Here is a 12,701-nt window from a genome sequence, read left to right as displayed (position 1 = left end):
TACTACACTACAAGGCACGAACAATACTTAACTTATGCGTAAACAAGTAGTGCCATTGCGTGTCATTGTGTGCCAATGCGGCCCATTTTTTGCCGCGCATTGCGTAGACAGTACGTATAAACTTATGTGTACATTGCGCAAACAGGTCACAGACACGGCTTCACGCTGCGAAGCACCAAAATGACAAGCGGCTTGCCACGACGCATGCGTGGCATTGCAGGACAAAATTCGTGCGAGTGTCAGGGTGGCTGACATGAAGCATGAAATGTGTTCAAATAACTGATTTACAGGCAAAGTATTAGAGGAATGGGCATTCAGGGTAATCATTTAGGAACATTGGCTTCTTTTTTTTCTTTTTTTTTTTTTTTTTTTTTGGGGGGGGGGGGGGAGCTTTGGGGGATCCTGCCCCCCCCCCGAAAAATGAGCGACAACGCTATTCAAAATGTCGTGAATTGGAATGAAATTCTCTTAATTGAATCTTGAAAAAATGTAATGAAATAATTAAAGCTGCAAAAGGAGATGGAAAACAATTCCGTTACTTACCAGGGAATCTGCACACCCTCTGTTCAGTTCCACTACAGGGTAGACCCTTTCCATCGAGGAAAGCTGCTACTTCGGGTGACAAGGCGAGCTTGGGGATAGTCTGCACCATGCTTCCGTTGGGAAGTTTGATCTCATCACACTCGTTTAGCATGGGTAAGGTGTAGTTCAGGTTTAACCCATTGTTACCGGCCGCCTCGCTCACATCTAGAGAGATAAATGTTGATGCTGTGAACGAGTGATTTAATTGATTTATCATTTGGTTTATTAATTGTTTGATCGATTGATATTAGATGGATTGATGAATGAATGGGTACTTCGATTGATTTTCTTGTTAGTTAATTATTTGTTTATTTATATATTATTATTGAAGTTAGTTAGTTAGTTATTGGTTTATGGTTATTGTTTGAGGGGGGAAGAGATACAGGAGAGGCAAGGTGAATGAGAGGGGCAAACATAATTATATAGGAGAAAGGGAGAGAAAAGGGTTAGAACATAAATGTGGGAAGGAGGGTAGGAGAGAGAACGAAAGTAAAGAGATAATGTGAGAGGGGGAAGGGGAATGGAAAAGTAACGAACGTGAGAGAAACATGGAGGGAAGAGAGGAGGGAGGGAACATTTTGTTACTCCATTGGTGTTGCTGTCGTTGCTGTTCTTGCTTTTGGGTTTAGCAAAGGGCATTATCCACCCCATCATCCACTCCATCATCCACTCCCCCGGACGAGCTTCACTGTAATTATTGTGACAAAAAAGAGGTCGTAAGTCTGACCGTAGCCGTCCCCGAGCCTCAGAAACAGCTTCCAAAATCGGGTCGACTTTACTCCCATCCACCCCATGCACCGAACTTTGTAGGTAGGAAGCGGTATCTCTGAACGTTACAAAAAAACAGATACATAAAGAAACTGACAACATTTTTCATTGGGATGGGTTGGGCGTGACACATGTGGGGATGTGGGGGGGGGGGGTCAGCCGTCTCAACCCCCCTCCTCCCCATCAGTACCTCAAAATCGGTCCTCTGTATACTGTATATTATACATACCGAGGAACACGGAGAACATGCTGATAATGATGCCAGACATGAACTTCCAACGTGGCTTCTCTTCCTTTCCCTGAGATTAAGAAAATACCAAATAATAAGCTTAACCCGTTGAATTCTGAATTATCTCGTTCTCATAGACTTAATACAGGGAACAATTGGTTCCAGTAGGAAATGGGTTAATTCTCTTGATGAGTACAGAAATCCCCGTCGAATATGAGCCTAATTTAAAATCGAGCGTTACTGTGATAAGCTTATTTTATGAAAGCCTTACACCTTAGAAACCCATTGTGAGGCATCTACGTGTGAACATCGGTTATTTATAATTTAGAAGAACAATAAATCCAGTTTTTTACTTATGGCATGAGTCTCTTTTTATCCCAAGATTTGCCCACTACTTCTCGTTTGTGACCTCTTTTCAGTTGATAAAATCGGGAAAATAGGAATTGGTGACTAAGGCTTTGATATATGAGTAGCATAATGTTCAATAATGAAAATTGAAAGCGTATACGCGTTTACCAAGTTACCAAGTAAAAGGTAGTATGATATAATATTTGTTTCACTTCCCCAATCTCCCCTATATTATTTTTTTTTTATAAAAGACATGGCATTTACCGGCATCAGAATTGAATTGAAATAAATTATATTAGATAGTAATACTTTCAAAACTACTTACCATTGGCATAATTTCCTGCTAAAAGATTCTCAAAATGTAAAATTTTGTGAAGTACAACGAACCAAGAACACTTTCTTCTGCAACAAAACCACCGAAGTCTATCTTGTAAATACACATGGAACGAGGAGGCGCTATGACTCAGTGGTAGAGCAGTGGTATCATGATCGGAAGGTTCCGGGTTCGAAACCAAGTCGATACGCTAGACAAAGACCTTCTCAAATACAATCCCTCTGAGAGGACTTAAATCCGTCGGTCCACTGACTGCTTACCTAAACGCATGTACAATCAAATGAATCATCAAATCAAATTAAAAAAGAAAGAAAAAAAACGTGAATGCCACCTAACACTTTTAACACTACCTAGCGAGCGAGCACTTGGATGAAAACAATAAAAGTCAAATCGATGTAAAATATTTGCAGTTTTTCCAAAACACAAATCGCCCATGTCAGAGGTCCATAGTTCGGGGATTCAAAGTAGGGTTCATAATTCCGAACATTTGGTGCGTTTAATACTCCAAAGGTTCCTTTATCCAAAGGTTCCTTTATCCAAAGGTTCAAAATTCAGAGAGTGACAAAAATAATGGTTCAATATCCCAAAATGAAAGAGGGTTCGTTATTCCGAATGTTCGTAATTCCGAATGTTCGTAGTTCCGAAAAATAACAAAAGTTTCTATTTCATCTTCGGAAACACGAACCTTCGGGATTCTGACCGGTCGGAAAGAGTGACATGTAACCGTGCAGCCTATTATGGATGGGATAAAATGTATGTAATACTATAGATGCAAGCAAGCTGTTGAAGATGGAATTGAGTAGCTAGATGAAAGAAAATACTCTTAATTGCTTGAAGGGTTACACCAACAAAAGTGATCATGGATGGTAAAGCCTGAAAATAACCATAAGTGTGGATAAACAGTAGAAACTGGTTGTCCTGGTAGCAGGGGTATGCATGATGGCGCGGACGCTCACGGTGTTTTGCATGGCTGATGATCGATTTCGTGGTCAAGGCAAATCCGGTGAGAACCCACTTCCAAAATTAGTTAATACTCTAATCTAATTGTAGCTTCTGTCAGCCAGTGCATGTAACTGTATCTCATTAAACGAAACGTGTGTGAGGGGGGAGGATGCTGATCAACCTCTCCTCTATTCAATATCAGCGTCGGGTGGTTGATCACGCATGATCGGTACGAAAAGATATACCAATTACTCCATCGCTTGTTCTATACACTGTTAAAACAAGTATTAAAAAACTGCGGGTTAAAAAATTGTTGATTAAAAAACGCTCAACCATGGTTAAAAATGTAGTGTTGATTAAAGTTTACTTTTAATCTTGCGTTGGTTAAAAACACTATTGATCAAAATTATATCTTTTAACCTATGTTGGTTAAGTCTAAGTCGTTGGCAAAAAGTGTAACCCAGCATGGATTAAAAACAATATTCCGACAGTAATGATAGCCCCCTTCCGGTTAAAGTTTAATCAATGTTGGTTAAAGTACTGGTCACGTGACCAAACGGAACGATATCGAAGCGCGTAGCTAGCGATCGCTCGACATACAAAATAGTACGTGCATGCAAAGTACATGCAGTTTACGCGTGCGACAAAATTAACAATGGAGGTTGTCGCGAGGACCTGAGAAATGGGGGTTTGGACAGTCTTATCTCCGTGTTTTCAGGTAAGAAATTATTTAAATATTATATAAGATTGTAAGGAAGAAGTGAAATAAGGTTCTTGCTCAAATCAAAAACGATTTGTGTCCCGTAGGCTGTTGTACGTAGCTCAACCAATAAGTAGCGTTTTACTTGCACCGTGCACCTGGCTAACGTAAGCACACACACACACACACTCGTCAGTCTGCAAGAATCTTCAACAGTGAAGGAGGCAGACCCAATTAAAGAAGGAGAAGTGTAGGCCTATTACGGATCACCTACCCAAATTGCATGCATAAATAATAATCTAATTTTTTTTAAATCTAATTGTATCTAATTGTTTAAAACAACTAAATATAAAATAAGATGTCATCATAAAGTGAAACGTCTTCATACATGCAATTTGGGTAGGTCATCCGTTACACTTACTGGCTGAGCTACAACCTACGGGCTGGGACACAAAGCGTTTTTAATTTGAGCAAGAACCTTATTTCACTTCTTCCTTCCAATCTTAGCATTGATGATAATCATATTAAACAATTTCTTACCAACATCCTACCAACATCTTACCAACATCGTGTGAATAAAAAAAGAATTAACCTACAATGGTTACAATTTTAACCAACGACCCATGTAAGTTTAACCAACAACAATTGAATCAGCCCCGAACAAAGCATAAATAACCAACAAAAGATTAAAGTTTTAATCAACAAATGGTTATAGTTTAATCAACACCATTTTAACCAACATTGAGCAAATTTTTTTAACCAATAATTGATTAAAAATTTTAATCAACCACAGGTTAAATTTTAATCAACAGGCTGTTGATTAAAGTTTAACCAACGTGATTAAAAATTGTATTACTTGTTCTAACAGTGTATGGGAGTAATTATGCCTAATTGAACCGAACGCTTTCTATACATATTTAATTTGCACCTCAATGAAAAATGACTCAGGTGGAAAGACAAGACCTAATTACACTTTGTAGGTCAGTCCACCCTAATAATTAGCTAGTATTGTTAAGAGCAGAAAACGGAAAGCAACAAATTAGTGATTTTTTTTTTTTTTTTTTAAGTTATGAATTTATGAAGGTGCTTAGGCACAGTCAATCAAGCACAAATTGGTAACCCTCTGACGTTTCTTGCAAGGTCCCATACCGTTAACCATGTACTGAAAATATTTCAAACAAATCTTTATTTTCCCTTAAGAAATTGTTTAATCATACAATCACCTTAAATATAATTACCGCAAATAATTATGTTTTTAGATACGATATACAACCCCTGTATGCAACAAATCTATTCTGTCATTAAATAACTAATATATACAAACTAAAGTTAATGAAATTTTTTGTAAAAAGCAGGTTGGAGAGGAGCTTGCAAAATACGCCACGGTGTTGTAAAGTTATGTTCCACTGATGACAACTTCTTAAAATCATAACGTTTTTATTTTGATCGGTTTTTGCTCCAACTTTCACTAACCTCTCATGTTTCTGCTTCTGGACTTCCCTCTTAAGGTCGAGCCGTTTGTAACAATCGACCGATATATTAGTTAGATGTGTTCCTATACCATGTATACAAAGCATCCCAATAAAAAGGAAACCCAAATTTGACAATTTGCTGATAATCATGCCCTCTAGTTATTCTAGTTGTAAGACGACAATTATTTGAAATAAGGTTTGGGCACTGTGCAGCCTGGTACACTACATACTAAAGTATAGTATTTTCTCGAACTTATCTCTATCTCTCTCTTTCCCACTCTCTTTCCTTCTCTCCATGTTCCTCTATTCTCTTCTCTTCTCTCCCCTCTTCTGTCTATTTCTCTCAATTTGTTTCCTCTTTGACTCTCATTCTCTCTGTCTCTCTCTTCTTTTCCCTCCTATACTATCCTGTCTCTATTTCTCTCACTTGTTTTCTCTTTGACTCCCACTCTCTCTGTGTCTGTCTGTCTCTCTCTGTCTCTCCCACTCTCTTTCATTCTCTCCATGTTCCTCTCTGTTCTCCTCTCTTCTCTCCTCTCTTCTGTCTATCTCTCTCAATTTCTGTCTCTTTGACTCTCATTCTCTCTCTGTCTTTCTGTCTGTCTCTGTGTCTCTCTCTTCTCTTCTCTTCTATCCTGTCTCTATCTCTCTGATTAGTTTCCTCATCATCTCTTTTCTATCGTTCTATATATATTTTTTTCTACTAAGGTCTCTTCTTCCCAACCCCCCCCCCCCCCCCCCACTCGTTTCATTGACATCACCCGTACATCTATAACATTAATCAACAATTCTTAGTCTCAAATATAATGTGCTTTCAGTGACCATTTAATGACTTAGGAGTTAAATATTTCATTAAAAATCCCTCTATCAAGGTTGTCGATTTGTATCCGTGGTTGGGGGGGGGGGATGTTAGGTGCCAAAATATTTTCGGCAATGGATCAAAGCAACCAAGGATACAAGCGCGTGGCAGACTGCACGTACCCACCCTTCCCAGTTATTAACTTTTTCAAGTCACCCTCAATAAAGATAACATTTCAGAGAATATGGGACCCATGTGGGTCCCACATACATGGGCTTGCTACCTGGGTTATTATCTTCTCAAGCGCGTAGACAGGATTTTATTTTAGGGGGCGGTAGTAAGCACGCGAAGCGCGCTCCCTAGGGGGTGGGTGTAGGGAGGGGAGAGTTTTTCCCCTCCGGCGCGAAGCGCGTAAGCTTTGAGGTTTCATTAAATTATTAGAGAAAGAAGACGATTCCTTGTACCGTTCTCGACTCTTAATCCTTGTTTGAATCAAGTTCCCCTTCCTCCGCGCGTAGCGCGGAAGCTCTGACGTGTCATTAGATTATTAGTGAAAGAAGACGATTCGTTGTACAGTTCTCGACTATTAATCCTTGTCTACATTCAGTTTCTTTTGACGTTTCATTAAATTATTAAAGAAAGAAAGAACACGATTCGTTGTACCATTCTCGACTCGTAATCCTTGTCTGAATTCAGTCCCCCCCCCCCCCTCCGGGATCGACACCCATGCCCTCCATCAATCCCTCCCCGCAAACTCTAGACTAGTACTCGGTAAACTAACTACAATGAAAACAAAACGTTGTGAATTGAAATTAGATTGAAATTAGATTAGAAATAACAGAATTGGTGTTAATTATTATAACAAAGTTGTTTTAAAGTAATCCGGTAACATTGTTGATGGTTGATGAAAAAACTGCGTAATTTTGGTATGAAATATAACTGACTATATTCTTTCAAGTTTCAAAGTTTTTTGTTTCAGATTTCACATAAAGAGAATGCACATAAATGACAAGAATTAGAACATATATGAAATATACTCAAAGTATCACATTATATAATCAATTCTTTGATAAGACGTCGAAATGTAGGCTAGACAGGGTGAAATGTGGAATGTGACGACCCTATTAAAAAGCTATTAACCTATTAACAAACTATATTCCTTTTCCTGTACTCACCCTCTAACATGCAACAAATCCTGAACATTTCTGAAACCACAAACATCTTTATGGTTTCTTTGAAGGCGTCAATGTGCAATCCTCTCTTTGATTAAATTCTCCAAACCATTTAAAAAAAAAATTCCCAACCTTTTTTCCATGAAAAAACTTAAATAAGGCTGGTGTATAGATCAAATTCTTTTTTTGAGACAAATTACATTCACTCAAAATTTAATTATATTATAATAACATGGCGGGGGGATTTCGGAATCGATCACATCGGTTTTTCCAAATGGTTATCAAAACTAATTGCCTGTTTTCATTAATCTTTAAGAGTATCTTAATTGTACATCTAGTATTGAGTTTACTATATTAGCACCATTTTCTCTCATCTAAACAATGTATGTCTAAAGAATTCAGATGTAACATAACTATTTATTTTTTTACTTTAGTGTATTATTTGCTCCAACATGAATAATTCTTCAAAATGAATAATTTAGTATTCATAAAACCCTAGAAATACTACAGGCGCTAACCATGATTATAATATAGTTCATGGGGGGGGGGGGGCTATTGGCGCGTTCAAATCGTTTTCGAATATAACTTTATTCGTCTTCCTCCTTTAAAAGCATTCGCAAATGCAGGGCAGATATGGTAGGCAGAAACAAGGATGGTTTGGGCAGTCGTGGAAGTCACGTCTAAGACGGCCATACTCCTCCGCGGCCACGGGAAGCGCCCAGAACGTGATGCGGCCAGAGCAGAGGCCCCGGATGACCGGCCCGTTGGTGGCCTGGAAGTAGTCGACCGGGATCTGGCCGAGAAGGCGGTATTTCTCGATGTTAATCGCGACATTGGATATGTCGATCACCTGGGTGAAGATAAAAGTTTGGGGTGAGGCAATCGGTTTAATAATAATAATATTAATGATGATAATAATCATTAATAATAATAATAATAACAATAATAATAACACTAACAATTTATATAATTATAACAAGAATGAGACATCTTTCTTTAAGCTGGTTGCAATAGCCCTACTTAGCATATCAAATAGGCTTATAGTAAACGTAATCACACAGTCTGTCGGAGCATCCTACTTAAAGGCTAAGTCCACTCCAAAAATAATGTGCTTTTGATAGATTGTTGATAAATTTGAGTAAAATCGGATAACTAATAACAAAGTTATGAATCGTTGAAAAACTTTGAAAAAGTATGAAACGATGGAAAGCACTACACAAATAGTCAATTTAGTTATCAGTATGTGACGTCATTGCTTCACTATTTATGAATTGCTTTATATATTTTTATCCCATTAATTTTGTTTTCATCCCGAAAAAATTGATTTCCCATGCCTTTGCCCGGGTAGATGATTTGTACTATATTGTATGCATGACATTTCACAAAATCTCTTATGAACTTTGAAGAATTGAAACTATTTTCAGAATATTGAATATTAATGATTATTAATTTTTATTTTAAAAAAATATCAAAACTCATATTTTTCATGATTTAACTTATATTATTATTATTATTATTATTATTATTATTATTATTATTATTATCAATATAAATTGCCTGCTGGTGTGAGGAAATAAGATTCTCAGGGGGGAAATGGGAGATTCGTATTATTAATATAAAGAAAACAACTAGGGGAAAGTGAGGCAATGACGTCAAAGACTCATGAGTGAGTTGCCAATAAGTCTTGTGATTTTCAAAGTTGTTCATGACATCAAAAATTCATAACATTCTTATTAGCTATCCGATTTTGCTTAAACTTTTTTTGATTGGTTTGTCTGATTTTCTGCCTCTATTAAAAGTAAATTATGTTTTAGAGTTGACTTGCCCTTTAAGGTTGAGCTGGTCCCTCCATCCCCCCCCCCCCCCCCACCACCACTTCCCATTCATGTCTACTTGAAGGCCTAGACAAAATTATATTGAACATGTTTCTGTGATATCATTTTTTGTCTCCCTCTCTCTTAATTTATATTTTCCTTTTCTTGCTTCCTTGCTTAGTGGTTGTTAAATTAAAACTAAAGAGCTGCTAATACAGGCCTATATAATTCAGTCATCATCGTTTGCTTTGTTCACAAAAAGTGTCCAGAGGTATTAAAGCACTATAAGAATTTCTTACATTTTGGTCGTTCTCCTCCACGTAATCGCGCACTTGGTGGGTGAAGTCGACATCGATTGCGAGGCCGACGCAGGTGTTGGAATCGTGGGAGCCTATGAACATGACAGACTGGTGAAAATTATGAAGGAGAAAAAAAGAGGAGCATAGGAAAACAATAAGTAAATTATGACTCTCTTTGCTATCATAATGATGGATTAGAGTGAGGGCATACTGGTATGGATTGCTCATACGCGATCGCACAGACTTTCGAGGTACCATTTCCAGAAATTACCTCCAATAATCCCATTCTATATCCCCATAAGATTCTTGTTCGGAGTAATAATACGTCGCCTGAGATGTTCCCACCTTGCGATAGGTGATGGGCAGGGCTATGCTATTGATATTTCCTATATAGGCCTAGGTTGATATTCGAAAGTCTTTGTGATCGTCTTGAAATTAGAAATATGTAAAGAGTTTTTTTTTAATATGAACCAAGTATTTTGTTCAATTCTTTCTATAACAGATACAATATATTATGAATTCGTTTTGTTCCCTTCCCATTGATATATACTTAGGACTGGGGGGGGGGGGGTGGGGTGGGTAGGGCATATCCGGCCCCAACCCCACCCCCTATTATTTGAAAAGTAAGTGGCATATCTTTAGTACACAAGTCGAGAATTCTTATGACCACCCTTTCGGGTGATGGGTTTTTCGCGGGTAAAAATTTGGAGTAAAATAGACACCAGAAAATCATTGGACCTAATTAAAATATGGCCTTGTTTCATAAAACATGTTAATAATTACAATATACAATCATTGTTATAAGCTACTGAAATCCTAAGTTACTAAACACATTCTTTCATTCATAAATATGTGGCAGTTTTTATTGAAAAACAGTTTTATAAAACGGGCCACAGGTTAAACTTGTCAACTTTTTTGAAGAGGAGGCATACACTCAAGCCCAGTGTCACAGGAGGCGTCGTTTGATTGACGTAGAACTGCGTCAACAACTATAGAGGGCTTCATATACAAGGGTGACAGGTATCAATAGATATCGTACAATTAATTAATGCGAAACGAACAGTCAGTGTACACACTAACTTGAATAATTGGCGCATGGGTCAATTTCATTCACGGGATTAATTAGCGCAGCTATAATAGCGCAAGAGCAAAATTTCGCCTCGTGTGCAAAAGGACTTACCCGGTCGAGGTCCACCGCGATGGTGGCAGCGACGGAGCTCTCGGTGATGTTTGCTGGAGCGTCGATTAGAACGGTGTTAGATTGTCTGTCGTAGTCGAAGACTTCCGTCAAATGATCACCCTTTGCGGTCGTCAAGTCAACCCTCTTGACCTGATATAAATAATGGAAAGATAAGGATAAAGTCGCTGAATTCAAACCTGATTTCAGCATCTGTTGCTCGGAGAGAAGACTTTTGAAGGAGAACAAACGTCATAATCTAACGACGCATCACTCTCTCTCTCTCTCTCTTAACTATTAACCACACATATATTGTTAAGCGTGGTTACATTCTTTCCTCCTCTATACCCCCTCTATATTCTCTCTCTCTCTCTCTCTATATATATATATATATATATATCGCTTTTTCTCTGTCTTTCTATCTATTTATATATATTTCTATTTTCTTTTCTTTTCTTTTCTTTTTGTAAAAAAAAAAATGGGAACAGGTGCCCCTACCCGCCAGCCCCATATTTATGCCACTGGTAAACAAAACAAACTTACCTTGTTTCCACTCATGGCCATAGGTTGGGCCACCTGGTCACCCCCAGGTGGGCAAGTTGTCACGGGGTACCCACCGCTTCGAAATATGATTGCCGCTGCGATCAACCCACAGGCCAGCACCGCCGCGGTAAAAACGGCTGCTATAGCGCTCCAATAACCGCGGCTAGATCCGTGGTATACGCGTGGTGACACTGGGAATTGAGGTGGCATGTACTAGGACAAAAAAGAGGGTAGGATTTTCAGATAATTTTGGCACTTAGAGAGACCTAGGCATAATAATTATTAGATATACATTTTTTAAATCTCACATTATTTCTCATGTTGTTTCTTCAGTTCAATTCAAATAATTTTATTTCTATAACTCTAACAAAACATGAGTAAATGCGTATATAAAAATGAATAAATGAATTTTTTAATTTAACATAGAAAAAGAAACTGATTAATGATTATAAAATCTCAAATGTCGAGAATTATTCAAAGCATTTTAGGATATGAAATGAATAGGCATATCATAAATTGAGTCGAATTTCGAAGGAAAAAAGAAATCCACTAAAAAGAAGAGCTTTCATTTTGTGTGGATAACTCGAGAAAAAAGGGAGAAAAAAGAAAGGAAGAAAAAAAGAATGAAAAGGAAAAGGAAAAGAAGCATGCGTTTAATTCTTACAAACGTTTGTACAGCCCCCCTCCCCCAAATAAAAATTATAAAAGAGCAATAAATCTTACCTCTGGTATGTTTAATGCTGTCTTGGAGTCCATTCTGCTGGGATACGATATGTGTCGTAAATGTTAAAGAAAGTTAAAGTTGTTGAATAAACCTTGACTGTTCACCCTAAATGATGATTGCGTCCAAATTTACAAGCTTTTAAATGCTTTATTTTGATGGAATCGGGCACGCCCCCTCCCGAATGACACTTTTCTTCCCGAAGTTCATTGGATAATGGTATCCAACCATATAAGTGCATAATATTGCTTTGTTAGATACAAAAATAAAGCTATTGTTTTGGAGGAAGTGTTGAAGGACAAACATATGTGATCAATGTTCTTTTAATCAGGGTCAGCCAACCTTGTCTCTGGATTATTTTTTGGATGAAAGAGAATTGTGTTTTTAATGGGTTTCGTTCCTTCCTTATATCTAGTACGTGAATGACATTTTGTAGTGTAAATGCAATAACCTTTGGGTTTGAAAACTCCGCCATTGTGTCCTCCCTCATATTCTTCAACACTTCCTTTTATTATGGTGGTAGAAATATGAAACATATTACAACACAAAGCTGCTTTGGTTCTTTAAAACTACACTTTTTTTCTTAAGATGAGCACAAACGGGCACACCTTGTAAGGAACAGTGGGACATGTCGGTGAAAAGGTGCATTTTTCATGGGCAATTATTAGTATAAAAAAAGGAACATTCATCAAAGTTACAGCCGGAACTTATAATACTTAACAGGTGGCATGTATCGGAGGTTAAAAAGGGGCATTTTGGGAAGGCAAAGGGGCAGTTATTTGAATTCTAAAAAGGTCACTA

The 12,701-nt window shown here is 37.7% G+C and overlaps 1 protein-coding gene across 1 annotated transcript; it reads right to left on the bottom strand.

Annotated features, from left to right (window-relative positions):
- Nucleotides 1-6,887: 6,887 nt before the first annotated feature.
- On the bottom strand, nucleotides 6,888-11,989 carry LOC105437449. Its single transcript, XM_011664046.2, has 5 exons — nucleotides 11,903-11,989; nucleotides 11,180-11,392; nucleotides 10,640-10,789; nucleotides 9,460-9,567; nucleotides 6,888-8,196 (listed from the first exon to the last, which is right to left on the bottom strand). Exons 1-5 carry the CDS (start codon nucleotides 11,933-11,935, stop codon nucleotides 7,951-7,953), a joined length of 750 nt encoding a protein of 249 aa, XP_011662348.1. The 5' UTR covers nucleotides 11,936-11,989; the 3' UTR covers nucleotides 6,888-7,950.
- Nucleotides 11,990-12,701: the final 712 nt, after the last annotated feature.

This window comes from Strongylocentrotus purpuratus, unplaced genomic scaffold, assembly GCF_000002235.5.
Source record: "Strongylocentrotus purpuratus isolate Spur 01 unplaced genomic scaffold, Spur_5.0 spur5_scaffold_16, whole genome shotgun sequence".
NCBI classification, from domain to species: domain Eukaryota; kingdom Metazoa; phylum Echinodermata; class Echinoidea; order Camarodonta; family Strongylocentrotidae; genus Strongylocentrotus; species Strongylocentrotus purpuratus.
Note: the sequence above shows the minus strand (reverse complement) of the source record. Positions and strands in the feature narration are given on the sequence as shown.

Bases quoted from the DNA above. Each gene is read 5' to 3' on its own strand.
- LOC105437449 (XM_011664046.2), bottom strand. From the start codon at position 11,935: ATGGACTCCAAGACAGCATTAAACATACCAGAG. The intron at 10,790-11,179 runs GTAAGTTTGTTT...TATTTATATCAG, and splicing joins TGGCCATGAGTGGAAACAAG to GTCAAGAGGGTTGACTTGAC. The intron at 8,197-9,459 runs GTAAGAAATTCT...ATCTTCACCCAG, and splicing joins TGGAGGAGAACGACCAAAAT to GTGATCGACATATCCAATGT.